Raw genomic sequence first — 16,054 nt, 5'->3', positions numbered from 1 at the left:
TTCCTCCCCTAAACCACTAAGACTGAGCAGGTCTGAGCAAATAGAAGGATATTTCCTAGGATGGGAAACGTTACATTCTGGGCACCCTCCCTTGCATATTCTGGGAACTGTCACACCTTCCCATCTTGAGAAGCTTCCTCTGCTAAAGGCATTTGTCCCATCTTGAAAAGGGAGAAAGGAAAAAGGTGTGCAAAGTCCCGGGTGGAGGCTTCGGCTGGACGCTCGTTACTGCAAGGTGAGAAAGCACAGCATCCGTGGGACAGCCTTCGAAGACATTATGGTGAAGTGGACCACAACCGCGGGCTGCGCTCAAGCACAGTCAAGATCCAGAATCTGGCCCTCCCTATTAGGCATAGTAATCCCCATCCTTTTAAGGCAAGACATAAAGGAAATAATTTGGAAGAGTGCCTAATGCAACTGAAAATCTGCCCGGCTGTGTACGGGAACACAACAGATCGATGAACTGAAACCTACAGGGGCTCTCGCTCGTTCTTACTAAGCTGCAGTGCTTATCTTGGCTTCCTCTTGGAGAGCAGCTGGATCTGTATACATCATCACCCTTAAAAAATGAGGTCGTTTCTTATCCCAGAAATGAGCAATTGAGGCTGAAAAGGTATGTCACCTTCAGCTGATGAAGAGGGAAGGGGTCCGACAGCTTTATGCTTTTTTCCCCCTGACACCTAAGGGCGGGAATGGGCTGTTGTGGCCTTCTGGGTGCTGTTGACCTACTGTATAATTCCTTTCAACCCCAGCTAACAGGGTCATCATTCTAAACTAGCTCTAAAAGGGAAAGTGCTTTTAAAATTGAGGTTTGAATAATAGTTTACTATAGTTCCCCCCCCCCAAAAAAAACAATTAAACAGCTCTACAGTTGAGCAAGGTCACTGAACAATAATGATCCTGACAGTTGAACATGTTTGTAACAACCTTGTCTATTTTACAATGTGCAAACATGGAGATGGTGTTTGTAAATCATACAATGCACCCTTCTGGTGATTATAACAGTCTAGCATTTCAGGATTTTAGGGTGACAGTATCCCAGCACGTGAAATGCTTAAGGGTACAGAGCATTCTTACCCTTAAGCTCTGGGAAAAAAATTTAGTCATAAAAATAATGTTATCAGCATAGGGGCAGCTTCACATCTATTAAGTTACAGACCCCTGAAAATGCAAAGACTGCAGAAACAACTGAATTTCCTGTTGAAAAATTATTCTTGGAATACCAAGCTTTTGGTCCTCCAAGTCCTGCAGAGAAGCATTGTTTCTAGTTAGAAGGGAAAGGTAAACAATGGAATGAATTATAAATATAGGGAGACAAAACATACACAAAGGCATTCAGCTCATCAACACAGTAAGGCTTCACACTACACCACACTTACAAGACAGAAACAACAATCCTCGTGAATTCCTCTCCATGGATGCAAGCTCACATAAGGATAGTTTGGCTGGGTGAGCACTTAATACAATTTTTCATTGTGTGTGCTCATAATATGCTTGGAGGCTAAGAAATTCATTTTCTTTCATGTATTTTTTTTACTTTTAACCACTTTAATATTTTAAGAAATGTATCCCCAGCTTTTAAATGCACCTTTTTATGCTATAGGCTCTTGCATTTTTAGAGTAAGCGCCTGAAATTTTGAAACACAGTTATAACATGATTTACGTTCTGCCGATAACTTCCATTTTGTTTTAGAATGTACTTTTGTTTGCAACTTCTCATAGTTGTATGAATTTTGGATGGCAGTCACATCGGCAGCTTTTCACAAGTTGCAAAAACTTCCTGCTTCAGCATTTGTGCCTAGGGTTTATACATGGGAGATTTTTGTATTTTTACAACACTGAAATATTTTGTGCTTATGAAATATAGAAACAAGGTGAAGTAAGACTTGTAGAATTAGACATGCCTTTTTGGAAAAAAGCCTTATACCTTGATACGTCTCTCTGATGAACACAACAGTTGATATGATTGTCAATTATTGTTTTGTTTCATTCTGGAATTAACCCTTTTGGGGGAAGATACCAGCTGTGATGAACACAGGCTTCTGATGTTTCCCTGCAAGGCTACGACTCTTAGGATTTTGTACAACTCTAAGGGTTATGTTCAGGTATCCGCTTATCTGACCTGGCAGCACCGATCAGGGGTTTAGGGGGAAGGCCACTATCACAAGGAACTCTGTGCCAAGATTACTGAAGAGCCAAGCCTGGTAAGAGATATCTAAAGTCTTAAAAACAGGATTCCATTATCACAGTCCTAGCACTTCACTGAAGTTTAAGCGCTTTGTCACAGCTGCTGGGTTTAGAATTATAAGTTTCCAATTAAGGAGGCCATTAATTCCTTTGAAGTCTCCTGCTCTTTCAGTAGACAGCATTTTAGTGAGTCTGAAAAGGGGCACCTGCGTTCATTTTTTAAAAATCGGTTTAATAACGAGGATTAACTTGACTACCCTTGTGAAATCTCCAATTATGTTGATCATTGCGGAGTGCCTCAGATCTTCTTCTCATGCTGAGGAATACAATACTAAAAAAAAAAGTATAATAAGCAATATTTTCAAAGCAGAGTAATCATTCTCTTTTCGCCTTCCAGGGAGCACTATATGAAAATACCATAAAAACCAGAGTGGTCATATTGACCAGATAGGCGGGGTATAAATAGAATAAATAAGTAAAATAAATAAATAACACCACAGACTCTTGTTAGAGTTGGGAGCTCCCGTTTGGCCATCCGGTCCAACCTCCTGCTCAACGCAGGAATCCAAGTTAAAATATATCTCTAGCTTTTTCTTGAAGGCCTCCAGCATTGGAGGGCTCACCACCTCCCAAAGTCATTGATTCCGTTGTCGTACTAATCTAACAGTTAGGATGTTTTTCTTGACATTCCGCCTGAATCTGGCTTCCTGTCACTTGAGCCCCTTCTTGCATGTCCTGGACTCTGGCATGGTTGTCTATAACCACAATACCAATGGGGGTTATACACAACCAGGCAGAGAGCATATAGGAGACAGGATTTCCACATCCCCAGCACGAACGGGAGGGGGAACATGGCTTGGTTATATCTTTCCCCATACTGTTCCTGTTTCACTGAGCTGTGAGGAACTACCCCTTGCCTCGCTATTTATTTCTGATCCGCGATGGGGAAGGAAATATACCCGGGAGTTGCACAACTGTCATGGTGTCGCTCCCTTACCCCCCCGAGGACTCTTTTGCTTTCTGGGGCAGAAGCCCAAACAAGAGGGACGCTTCTCTTTAATGAGCACAACAGCAACTCCCAATTAAAAACAAGCAGCCACTGCCTCCAGAACTTAAAGGCTAGATCTGGGCCAGTCTGCGTATGTGTGTATGTGTGTGTGTCGCTGAGACACAGAACTCCCCAACATCACACTTTATCTTCTGCAAAGGGCAAAGCCTTCATACCATGAGAGTTGTTTGTTTCACAATGTTGCATGCTGCCTTTAGTAGGTGTGGCTGTGAGAGACTTTTTCTGGGCTGAAGTGACTCTCCATCTACTAACCAGATGTTAGCCAGCTGTTCCAAGAACTCAGAGAGCGAGACAGCCTCACCTCTCGTCCTCTGTGTCTTTTTCTCTCTCTTAAGTCTGTTGAAGTCTGCAGCTGAATACTGCCATGTTTGTTAATCTGATGTTTGATCTGTTCCACTGTCAGTAACGGAGATGGTTTTTATTCTTTCTCTTACTAATGCCTCAGAGGGAATGATTAAGACTGTTAAGTGCCAGTTGATGAGGAAAAGGGGTGGTCTACTCTGGGGAACGTGTAGCTATCCTCCTCTGGGGAAGCCCTGTGCTTCTGCTGTGCAGCGAGAGGAATTTAACCAAAAATTCAAAACTCTGCAACAATAAAGATTTACAGTAAATAAAATAAGTGGCTACCTCTGGATAGGTCTTTCATGTGGTAATCGCCAGGCTGCGGAAGGCTCTCCCTTAACAAATCTACCTGGCACTTTTTCTTGATATTTTGAAGCTAAGCACATTATTCTCTGATACCTGTCACTTCTTTTATTTTCTTATTCTTTCTTCTTTTTTTTTGCCTGCTGTGAGTTTTGACTCCGAATGATACGTTTTCAAGCTCTGTTTGTAAAACTCTCCTTTTCTTGCCTTACCTTGATAGCTACTTTCTGCTCCTAAAAGGCTTTTTTTGTTTGCTGCCGCACGGAGTTTTGTGTGGGTTTGTTTTTAAGTGCTGTTGTTGGTAAATGGTTGGTTTTACTGCGTGCCTTTTTATTATGCTTGTCACTCTTTGGAGGCAGATAGGATTACTCATAAATAAATAAATAAAGGAAAAGGGAAGAATGCCACCAAAAAAAAACAAAAACCTTCACACAGCATTTGAAGATGGATGTGGGGAACCCACCACACTGTACTTACTGCATTACGGCTTAACACAAAAAGAGTTCGCCGGTCCCATGACCGAAAAAGGAAGGGCCGGCCCTGCCGTTAGGCAGAGTAAGGCAGCGGACTCAGGGAGCTGATTTTTCCATAAAAGAGCAACAGATATGCTTTGTTAAAATAAATACAAATGAAAAAAAAATCTGCCAGGTAGAGGGAAAGAGATGCATCTTTACTTGAACCTGGACAAGGCATGGCCACCATTTGCTCCCCTGCTTCAGGCAGCAAAATCCCTTGAGCCACCTCCTCCCATAGGAATTGCCCAAAGCGGTTCTCTTTGGAACGCTGAAGAAAATCAATTCCCCAAATCAGGTAGAACATGTCAAAGTTTGGATTTTATGCCTCTCGGGCCAAAACCCCTTCAGAGGTTTCTGTCTGCCGGTGGGCTTAGGGGGAAAAGATGGTCAAGCTGGCAGCTGCTTTCTCATCGACTCACAGAGCTTTCCAGCCCAGCCATCCTGTGACCAGCATACAGACACACAACACAGGCAACCTACACCGGTCAGTCCCTCCAAAGGAAGACATTTTGTCCAGATCAACCTGACAGCAATCCGAGAGACAGGCCAATGTCCTGAATTTCGGGTCAAGGAGAATCGTATAACCTACAGACTCCGTGATCACAAGGAAATCCACTGGGGATCAGAGGTGTGAAATGTTAACACAAGCTCCAGAGGAGAAATCGCAGTAGCAACGAACATGAGAATACTAGGGAGGAAGTGATGGCCTGCGGTCAAAGATGGCTTTCTTTTTTTGCCATAGTTTTAAAAGAACCTTTAATTTTCCAAAAAGAAAAGTGTGACTTTCCATAGAGGAGAGACAGTGCAAGCTACTGATCTTTCTAGATAGGAGATTCTGGGACTCCCAGTCCAGAAAAAGCAACTTTTCCAGCTGCTCCTTCTGCAGGTTGTATTTTGTTCCTGCTCAATTACTGCGGGAATCACAGGAAAATGAAAGGGTCACCCTGGGGGTCATAATGAAATCTATTCCATTTCAGGGAGATGGAGCAGCTGCTGTGTTCTGAATTATAATTTTCCATCAGTTGCCTTGCATAACAAAGCAGCTGGATCAGTTCATCTCCAATTATCTATAAATGATAGGCAGGTCTTTTGCACAGTTAATGGCTCTGACTTGCCCATTCAGAAACATTCTTAAATACTCTGCAACAAAAACAGAGATAATTTGCAACAGCATACTGTTTCTTGAAAACATCATAAAGGGGGCAGGAGATGCAGATGGTGCCATTTTGTCTGCTTCCCCAAAAGGAGTGGGGCTTCAATCCTGGCTCTGCTTATAAGAAAAGGTTCCAGAGCTGCAGAAAATGGGCTTTACATCAACTTCTATTTAGGCTAACTTCTGGTTGGCCCTTCCACAGAACTGGGGACAAAATTCCAACTGCCCTTTACGACCTGTCACCATCTGAAGCAACAGCAGAGCACTTCCCCCTAATTTTCCATTGCTTTGCCTTAAAATAATACCATCGCCTCCACCCTCCAAAAAAACACGTAGCAAAAGCTATCCAAAATGTTCCTTCACTTCTGTTTGGGGGGGGGAAGGCCCCATGGGAGGTGAAGGATATTTGCCCATGTTCCTCAGTACCACCGACACCAGAAGTGGGCCTCCATGTTTTGGCAGAACTGCAGCTCCCACCCTTTCTAGCAAGCACAGCCAGACTGTGAAGGCTGATGGGAGCTGGAGTCTAATTTCACATCAAGGACCACATTCACCCATCTTTAGTATAAAACTTGGGGAGAACCCACGTTTTGGGGGTCGCAAAACGTCCATAACCCCCCTGTCAGCATCGAGATTCTGAGAAGCGCCCTCCTGAAAAGTAACTTTTTCGAGCACCTGCTTTTCCTTCCCCTCGTCTTCCGCCCGCCCACCTGCCTGGCGCCAGGTAGGTACTCGGGAATCTTGGTGTTAAAAGAATTAAAGGAAACACGAACAAGGTGACTGGGGAAAAGTTACAGGTGAGACCCCAAAGAGAGATGCCTTGAGCATAAGAGAGAGGCCAGAAGTCATCCATACCAGCCAGATGAGGAAGGCAGGCAAGCTCAGTGATAAGGGACTAGTAGGGTTCTAGAAATGCTCTCACACATCTGGAAAGGCCTTGTTCAGGTATTAACCCATGTGTAGTCCACATTCTCCAGAATAAACCATTAAGTAATAATTAGGCCCTTTTGTGGCCGGGTAGGACCACCCCAATTATCTCTCACTGTGGGATAATTGGGGTGGTCCTACCAAGGTGTTCAGACCGTTAATTTTTGCAAGAAAACGCCTCGGGGCCTTGAATGAGGTGAGTCTGGCCCAAAGTCTGAGGGAGCTTTGGAGGGTGGGGCAGACCTCAAATCATCTGTGCAAAACACAGAGAGGGCGAGGGAGGGAGGGAGCTGAGCCCTTCTGGAGCCACAATCCTGCCTCCACAATGGTCCTCTTCCCGGAGAGAGCCTGCCAGCCATCTTCCCTTCTGATTGCACTCCGTTATGAAGCAGCAAGGGAAATCCTGTTGTGCAGTTACGCAAAAGGCTGAATCTTGAATTACGAAAGAGCCGGAGGCATTGTCAGTAAACAAATCATGGCTATGGGGATTTTGTAACTGATGGCAGTTTGTCATGAAATGTTGCACCTTCTGCATAACTGCACAGCAGGATTTCAGCCAGCGCTTTCGAAGCTACCGTTTTCTGCCACTTTGTGCCTTCCTAACGCATCAGAATGCAGGTCCCATCATCCTCACCCAATGTGGCCAGAGTAGTGGGCAGTGTAGTCACACACTCTCCAAAGGCAGTTGTTTGGAGAGAAAGCTGTTCTAGGCTACTGATTCTGGGCCACAGTGTGGTTCTTCAGAGGTTATTCCTCTGATCCCAGATTCTTCCCTGGCAAGGATTCTGAGCGGCTACTGTACTCATTACAAAGGTTTCTAAAGCAGGACTTGGAAAAGTTGCCACCTCTGGACTCAGTACAACAGCCATACCCTCATACAATTCTGTGGTGCATAAGGCTGCTGCAGTTACATTAGGATCCCCCTATCAGCTGGATCAGCATCCACGGATTCACTTATCTGCAGCCTGAAAATATTAAATTAAAAACCACAGAAATACATATTTATAGATATTTCCAATGGTGTAATTACCAAAACCAGCCACTAGAAGGAGCCAGAAAAAATGCTATGTATAGTGTTCACTGCTTCCATATTTTTTGGCATCCACAGGGAGTTTGGTGGTGATCCCCTGCAGATACCGCAGTCTTACTGTACATTCCTTAGAGTTGGTTAAGTACTGAAATGCCATGCCTTGCTGCATGGTTTCCCCAAAAAGGAGGGTCTCCTTTCATGATATGCAGATTTGTGTTTCGGGACTACAGTTTCCAGAATCTCCTGGGTGCCAATGGCTAATCTGATGGAAGAATTCCGGGAGTGGGGGGTCCAAAAACTCACATTTTTCACCTCCTCTCCTTTCTCTCCAAGGCACGCTTCCTTTGCTCACTTCACATGCTGCACAACCCCTAAGATCGCAGCTGCCTGGATGTGTGTTATCCATAGAGCCCTTTGAGCCTAGCCTGCACTCTGCATATGCTCAGAGATACCCTTTGTCCTGATTAATCTGTGAGTTCCACAGCGGATGCTGCTGCATGAAGAAAGTGGAAAATAACTCCCAGACCCCTCCTCTATTCAAGCCGTGTCCAACCAACCACTACAGTCAGATCAAGCCATGTCCCGATCAAAAGCAACCCAAAGGTGCCCGACGGAGAACCTCAGACATCCGGGCAGAGTCCACGACTTACCTGATTACAGGTGTTAATATCCACACCATTCCTCAAGTGGTCCAGAGCTTTGTCCAGGTTCCCGGACCGCGCTGCCCGCAGGAAGCTCGTCGCCGCATCGGCCTTGGAAAGAGAAGAGGAGATCAATGGGTCAGCGGGAAGGGGGAAGATTTTAGCCCAAATCGGCTACGGTTGCCTTCTCACTTCTCCACCCGAATCATTTCAAGCTGCAGGCGAGGGCTTGCCTGATTGAGGATCCATACATACTTTAAAAGGGGGGGAGTGGGGGGGGACCATCCCTGCATTAAGAAAGCTAGTGTGTCAGCATTTAGGGGGTAATATTCCTTGGGGGCTAGCTTGCATAATCTTCATAACCTCCTTCCTCCCTCTAAGCCTCATTTTTGTGAGCACTGATGTACATATGAATGGTCACCCATTCTCCTTGGCTTAAACATACGTGTGCCCATTTCAGAAATATGCACCATGCGTTTCCTAATGTTTTGAACACTCAGGTGCGATGGCCACATAACCTTTCTTTTTTTGGACTATGAGCTGCAATTCTAGAAGTACAACACAAACGTGAGAGAGAAAGAGAGAGAGAGAGAGAGAGTTTTCCTGGATTGCAATCCCCAGAAAAGTCAACGTGGCCATCTTAGCCTTGCAGTCGCAAAAAAACATGAAGCTCTACAAAAATGTGGAGATGTCCCACAATAAAGTGCATCCATTCTTGTCAAGGACCCATGGCTCAAATAAATATGCTTCTCAGAGCTCAGTGGAGAGAATTGCTCATGCATCTCTACCGAACAGTATTTAAACTGATGGCATAATTACACAGAAGCCAGATTTGCTGTAAGAACGACAACCATGTGCCACGTCATAGAATCATGGAGTTGGAAGGGGCCTCTAAGGCCGTTGAGCCCAACCCCCTCCTCAATGCAGGAATACAAATAAAAAAACATCTGTCAGAAGGTGGTCCAATTTTCTCTTGAATGCCTCCCACGTTAGAACTCTCACCCCCTCCCGAGGTCATAGGTTCCATTGTCGTACTGCTCTAACAGTTAAGAAGTTTTTTTCCTGATATTCAGACTAAATCTGGCTTCCTGTAGTTTGTGCCCTTTCTTATGTGTCCAGAGAGTCCCCTGGCTTTCCCTCCATAACAAGGGGTGCAGATTAATCTTATGTGCCGACATCATTATATACCATGTTTCTCGTCCCTATCCCCCCCCTGATTGGCTTTTGCTGGCAGGGAAAATCTCAACATAGTGACAAGAAAATACAGTTGTGAGCCGTGCTCAACATTATGAAGGGGAACAGATCAATTCAAGGGTGCCTTTTTCAGCAGCAGCACCACACTCTTTCCTGAGGCGGACCCAAAATATTTTGCTGCCTGAGACAAGGAGCCAATGGCCCTTCTCCGATACTAACCTGGATCAAGGGGGAAAACATCATAAGCCAGCTTAATTGCTTTGGCAATGCGACACAGACCAATTCATAAGTGCTTCTACCTTTCCTCTGGCGGTCAAAACGCAACACCCCTCCATTAAGTAATCATAACGTGATGCTCTGATTGTGCCACATAAAATCTGCCACCTGAGGCCACAGACGGAAAAGTAAAGACGATTGTATTCTTGACTGATCTATCTCCCAGATTTTTCTGCCTCCCCTCCTACAAGCAATAAATCTCTTTAGGCATGGAAAGAACAAAGCACGTATTACAACGGTCCACTGGGACATTTCAACTCCTCAATTCTCGACTGACATCAGAGATCTGACAGGACTGGCTGCCATCCTGTTAATGAGAACAGGAAGGGGGGGGTGTCCATGGCTGTGATTAAAGATGATCAAAAGACATCAGTGAGAAGAGGCAGCCAAACGGTGCTGTGCCAGGGGAAATTCTCATGTCTCAGAGCCCACGCGGCTGTGTGTCTTTCCATGTCCGTGCGACAGTTCTTGATAGCCACACTTCTGGCCGATGGAAGGGCCGGCCCTCCATTAAGCAACATAACGAAGAGACAAATAGGATAGGGGGAATATCTCAAAGCGATTGCATGTAAGCAGCCAACCAATCAGGAACATACCGTGTTCCCCCCCCCCAAAAAAGACAGGGTCTTATATTAATTTTTGCTCCAAAAAAAGCATTAGGGGTTATTATCAGGGGATGTTTTTTTTTTCTCCATGTACAACTATCTAAATTGATTCAAAATCAGTCATGTCATCTTCTTCTGGTTGCTGCACAAGGGTGGATGGCAGGGTTTCACTTAACTGGGGCTTATTTTTGGGGTAGGGCTTATATGACGAGCATCCGGAAAAATCATACTAGGGCTTATTTTTCAGGTTAGGTCTTCTTTTCGGGGGAACGGGGTAGTCTCTCTCTGTACAAGTGACAACGCTCAAGAAGGCAACCTCATTTCAACCTGGATTTCAACCTCATCACTAGAGATGGAATAAAAGGTGGAGGCCGGTCCCGCCAGGTTTTGCACCCAAAGGGAGCAGAGTGATGTCATGGGTGTCATCTTATCCTGGTCTTCAGACAGCAAAATAACTTGGGTCGGCTCTGATTCCTGATTGAGCGTTGCTTTTAAATGTCCTCTAAATTACTCTAGATTGCCCCTGAAAATGGGCTTCAAACAGAAGGATTATCTGGCAAGCTGAGATTTGGTCAGTTTAAACCTTAATATTCAATTTATTAATTTTAATGTTTTAATGATTGTTTTTAATATAGGATATTATTATAATATTGCCTATTTTTAATGGTTTTAATGTTTTTTAAAAGTTTTAATATTGTTGTACACCGCTCAGAGACCACTGGTAATGGTGTGGCCAAAAAATATTGTAAATAAATAAATAAATAAATAAATAAATAAATAAATAAATAAATAAATAAATAAATAAATAGTTGTTTGCTGTCAAATCAATTCTGACTTATGGTGACCCTTTTCAGGGTTTTCTAGGTAGAGAATACACAGAAGTGCATTACCCTTCCCTTCCACTAGGGGCGCCCTGGGACTGTGCAGCTTTCCCAAGGCCACCCAGGCTGGCTCTTCTCCTGACTTTACATAGCAAGCCGTAAACTGTACAAATATCCCAAGGTCGTATGGAGCCGACAGTCAAAACGCCAGGATTGTGCTAACACGCAACTGCATTTTCATGTAAAATAATTTTCTGTGCTGAAGTGCTACAGATAAGAAAGGTGAAACTACTCCAGTAACCCATCAGTCATGCACACAAGGTGATGCAATTGCCATTTCGTTAGTATCTCTTCTCCCACAGCTCCCTAAATGCCAGCCCAGGTATTTTGTTCTGAATAAACAGTATATGAGGCAGTCGGTAATAAGATGTCTAATATTACATATCACATTTCAAGCCACAGGGCCAGGTCAAACATCCCCGCAACCGGAGACAGCAGTGCACCGGAAAACATAGAGAGGTCACAGGAACAAAAGTCTCTCTCTGCAGGTACTTTCACCCCTTTTCACAGGTACGTTCACTCCCCTGCCCCCCCCCGGGAGAAGATCTCCTAGTTTGGCAGCTGGTCTTCCCCTTAGGGTCAGCCTCCCTCTGGCTAAGGCAGACCAGATTGGAAACCTTGCATAAGTCTTCAGGAATGGGAACCACCCTCCCCCTTCCATTCTAGGCCAGCCATGCGCTTTTCGAACCGAAAGTGGGGCAGGCAGGTGTCCGAGGAGGGGAGGTAACCAAGACGCATTGGCTATAATTAGCGCCGCGCTTCCTGTGTGGGACCCTGACTGGCAAAAAAAAGACGAGGTTTGGGAGATGGGGAGAGGAATAACGAGGGAAGAAAGCTGGCAGCCGGCGGAGGACGGATATTTGTGAATGGAGAGGGACCTCGTGGAAGGAGCTTGGACGGGTTTCTTGGCTGCTCCCCGGTGCCAGCGCCGAGGGAGGGAGGGAGGGACAAGGGCTTCTGTGGGACAACTTCAGTCCTGAGCCCCTCCAGGCAGAACTGGGGAGGGATCCCGCGTGGATGCCCTGCAGAGCTGCCCGTGTGAACCAAGGCTGGAGGTCAAGTAGCCCTCCAGAGGTTTGGGGGCTTCACCTCCCACCGTCCTGAGCTAGGCTGGCCAACAGTGAGGCAAAGAGCTCAACATTTCATCCCCGTGCCCCTTTCGAGGGGCAACGAAAGACGCGTGGTTGTTTGGAGCAGAAACGTTGAGTCCTACGCGCTGCAGCTAATTAATTAACCCAAGGCGCAATCTAATCCCGTTGGGTGCTCAAGAGAGGAACTCTTCTTGTTCCGGGCTGACGTGTTGTTGTTTTTTAAATCAGCAGCCCTGCAATTCACATTGAGAGATGGAAAGAGTTATTCGTGGGACTACAAAGCCTAGGATCCTGCCCTCAGCATGGCCGGTGGCCATGACAGCGGGGGGGTGATGGGAGATGTAGTCCAAAATACATCCTTCCCCCAACGCCTTTGACGTTCCAGGCCCTGCTTCAGAGCAAGAGTGGGGTTTTTTGTACAGTGAATGCATTCAGCTGGCAACAAAAGCCCGTCCAGGTGGCCTGGGTGGGGAGACGGGGAGCGGCTCACGGGGGACGATCCTCATCTCTGATAGAAACAGGAGTCACTGTGCCGTGTCCTCTGTTAGATGTTCGTGTCTCGGCCCATGGGTGTCATTATTGCAGCACAGGATCAAAAGAGAGAGGCCTGCTAGACCAGATCAAAGGCTCATCCAGTCTCCCATCCTGTTTCCATCATCATGACCAAACAGAAGCCTTTAGGAAGACATTGGGGGGGGGAATGGGGGTTGGGGGGGGAGAAGCGCCCTCTGGCCTGCCAGCCTTATTGCCTCCAAGAGGAGAAAGAATACGAAAATAAATCAATCCGGAACTCTCTCTCAAGAGGCAAAAAAAATATATAATTATTCAAAAACACCAGGCACAGTCCATCAAAATTATAAAAACATTGACTGGTATTATAGAACAGATACAAGTTTCAACCAAAAACCCAAGTATCTATTAAATATCAGAACAGTATGTGCCTAATATTGCCATTTTTGTAGCTTTAATGGTGTTCTTTCTAGTATCATCATCATCATCATCATCCATCAAGTCAATTCAGGCTTATGCTAAGCCTCTCCAGGGTTTTCTAGACAGAGAGTACTCAGAAGTGTTTTACTTTTACCTTCTTCTGGACTGTGCAGGTGGCCCAAGGCTACCTCGGCTGGCTCTACTCTCAGGAAGCACCATGGGGAACTGAACTCTAGATTTCTGGCTCCACAGTCAGGTATCTAAACCATTGAGCTATCTAGCCAGGTCTAACAACTGCACGCTGTTAAGTCAGTTCTGACTTATGAGCAACCCTTTTTCAGGTTTTTCCAGGTAGAGAATACCCAGAGATGGTTTATCCATTCTTTACCTTCTCCTGGGGGCACTTCTGGGACTGTCCAGCTAGCCCAAGGCTACCCAGGCTGGCTCTTCTCCCAGGAGGCCCAGTGGGGGAATCGAACTCCCAACCTCTGGCTCCATAGTCAGGTACCTAAACCACTGAGCCAGCCAGCCAGCTTGGCTATCTATAAGAGAGGTCTCTACTGAGATGGTCTATATTTCTGTTGCTGTAAAATCTGTTTTAGTAATGCTTTTACCTAAGACTTTTAAGATAATGTTTATTTAAAAGTTTTTATTAAAAAATAATTTGCTGTTTTTAGATTTTAATATTCTGTTTTGAAAACAGTGGGTCATCGTGTCCAGCCCATCTCAAGGAAGCCCAGGGGGGGAATCGAACTCCCAACCTCTGGCTCTGCAGCCAGATGTTTCAGCCACTGAGCTATGCAGCTCTCTGAATGATGTAAGCTGCCTCTGGGTCCTTTTTTAGGAGAAAGCTGGGGTAAAAAAAATATTTTAAATAAATACAGTCAAATAAAGCAAGGAGTGGGAGATCACACAAAGAGGAGAGTGACTCGGGTCCACTATCTCCATCATGTGGGATAGTGCCACGCTCCAGGTGGCAGCAGCTGCTGAGTTTCCTGGCTACAGCAGTACAGGGCATCTCCCACCCATTATGCCGATGATGGTGGAATGAGAAAGGGGCAAAAGACCATAAATCTGAGCTTCCAGATGAAGGGTGAACAGCTGGGGTTCCCCGTGCAGAAGGCAGTGAAGGCGCTCAAACAAGAAAAGCATTCTCAGAGCTTGGAAAAGTTAGTTTCTTGGATTTAAACCACAAGTATACCTCCCACCCCCACCCCCCACCCCGCAGCGTAGCTGTAGTTCCTCAGCTTTTCTCCACTGGAGGGCAGGATTCTGTTCCTTGCTTTACGTTCCAGGTTTTGGGTGCTGGAGAACATCGGCCAGGAGCACCAGGGGCAAAATCTTCCTTCCCAGGAAGGTCCCGGAGCCTCCTCCAAAACAGAAAAGCGCGACTCAGCAGGGCCACGTTTGAAAACACACCTGCCATCCCTCCAGTGGGTGTCTCTGGCCCTTCAGGAGCCACGCAGAGACATGCGCACCAAAGGCAGGCACAGCTTCCAAGGCTGAAAAGCTACCCGTGCTCACGTCAGGCCATGAAGCACCCAAGGACGGCTGGCAAGACAGGGAAGGGGAGGAAAACAAGAGGGGGGGAACAGAGAAGGGCCCAGGCTTTTGCAAGAAGCAGAAAAATGGGTTGTCTACTCACAGAAGGGTTGGAAGCCGATTTGCCCTGTCCTGCAGCCATAATCCAGTGCCTGAGCCGAAACCTGATCCTTCTCTCTCTCTCTCCTTCCTTCCTTCCTTCCTTTGCTATTCCCCACCTTTGGGTGAGCCAGAAAGCTTCACTGCATCCTATCTAAAAATACAGGCTCTTTGCTGTCTCGTCCGGCCGGTGCAGCCGCTACACGGCGAGCCAGATGCTAATGGCATGTGTTCTTTTCTGCCTCCCCCCATCGCCAGGTCAGGCAGCAATATTTAATAGCTCCTATCGGGCGGTCTCAGCAACAAGCTGCCAGCTGCCAACCCCTGGGGGGGGGAGTGTGGGTTGGAGGAGCGGCCAGCGCCACCCAGGGGGCGGCAGAGAGGAGGGGCGGCTGGCAAGCTTCCCTACGAGCCAGTGGGGAAAAGTCCAAGATGTGGTCGGCACCTTGAAATTGGGGTGGGGGGTGGCGGCCATCTAAATGTCCCATGCCTTCCCATCGGGATCAAGAAGAGGTATTCAGAAGGGCAAGGGGCCGTATCAGAAGGAAGTGTCTTTGCCCTTCTGCGAGGGCCGCCCCAAGACACTTTGCCGCCTGAGGCCGCAGAAGTCAGCTGGATTGGGAATTCCCTCTGGCCCTTCCAGCGACAGACTGTCTTCCGACAGACTGAAACCATCAGCAGGGCTTCAAAGTAACTACAGCCAGGGAAATGCTAAGAATTATAGGTCCCCCCCCCCAAGTAACTTCTTCCTCCTTGGGGCATCCGTCTAGTTAAGGGGGCCCTGAGCAACTTATGAGTGGCGAAGCTGTTAAATCACGGATGAACAGCTGGAAGGCTGGAACTGGTTAAAAGCCGCCCATCAGCTGCCGAAGGGAGCGCTCTGCCTAATACTTGGGCCAGAGGGGGGAAATGTGCATTTGGGAAGTCAAGAAGACAAAACTAGGGGTCACAGAGTTCAATCAATTGCCCAGTTGCATAAATGGCTTTTAGAAGGTAAATGGCAAGACCTAAACCTGACGGATAATTCCAATTAGAGCAAACCCATTGAATCAATGGGATTTACAAAACTTTTCCATAACTAGTTTAATGGGTCTATTCTAGCCAGAAAGACCGGCTGGACTTAGGCCCATGTCCAGACCACCCCCACCCCCCATCTCAGTTAGGATCTCATGGATAAAATTCCCCTCCCTGTATGGCTTGGAGGTGATTCAAACCATCCAATTATCCCAGGCTAACCGGGTTGTCTTCATGAGCTCCGAGTTATGGGAC

At 46.4% G+C, this 16,054-nt stretch overlaps 1 protein-coding gene across 7 annotated transcripts in view; it reads right to left on the bottom strand.

Annotated features, from left to right (window-relative positions):
• Window positions 1–16,054, bottom strand: part of ANK1 (ankyrin 1) — a 137,709-nt gene that overhangs the window by 60,669 nt on the left and 60,986 nt on the right. For 6 of the 7 annotated variants that reach the window (XM_072978994.2, XM_020780244.3, XM_020780246.3 and 3 more), the window contains exon 2: window positions 8,177–8,278. In XM_072978994.2, coding sequence (XP_072835095.2) covers window positions 8,177–8,278 — 102 coding nt within the window. Of the gene's footprint in view, window positions 1–8,176; window positions 8,279–14,789; window positions 15,091–16,054 lie in introns of those variants that run through there. The other variant, XM_072978995.2, reaches the window with a different exon arrangement.

This window comes from Pogona vitticeps, chromosome 8 (assembly GCF_051106095.1).
Source record: "Pogona vitticeps strain Pit_001003342236 chromosome 8, PviZW2.1, whole genome shotgun sequence".
NCBI classification, from domain to species: Eukaryota; Metazoa; Chordata; class Lepidosauria; order Squamata; family Agamidae; genus Pogona; species Pogona vitticeps.
This window is presented reverse-complemented; position numbering and strand designations above follow the sequence as displayed.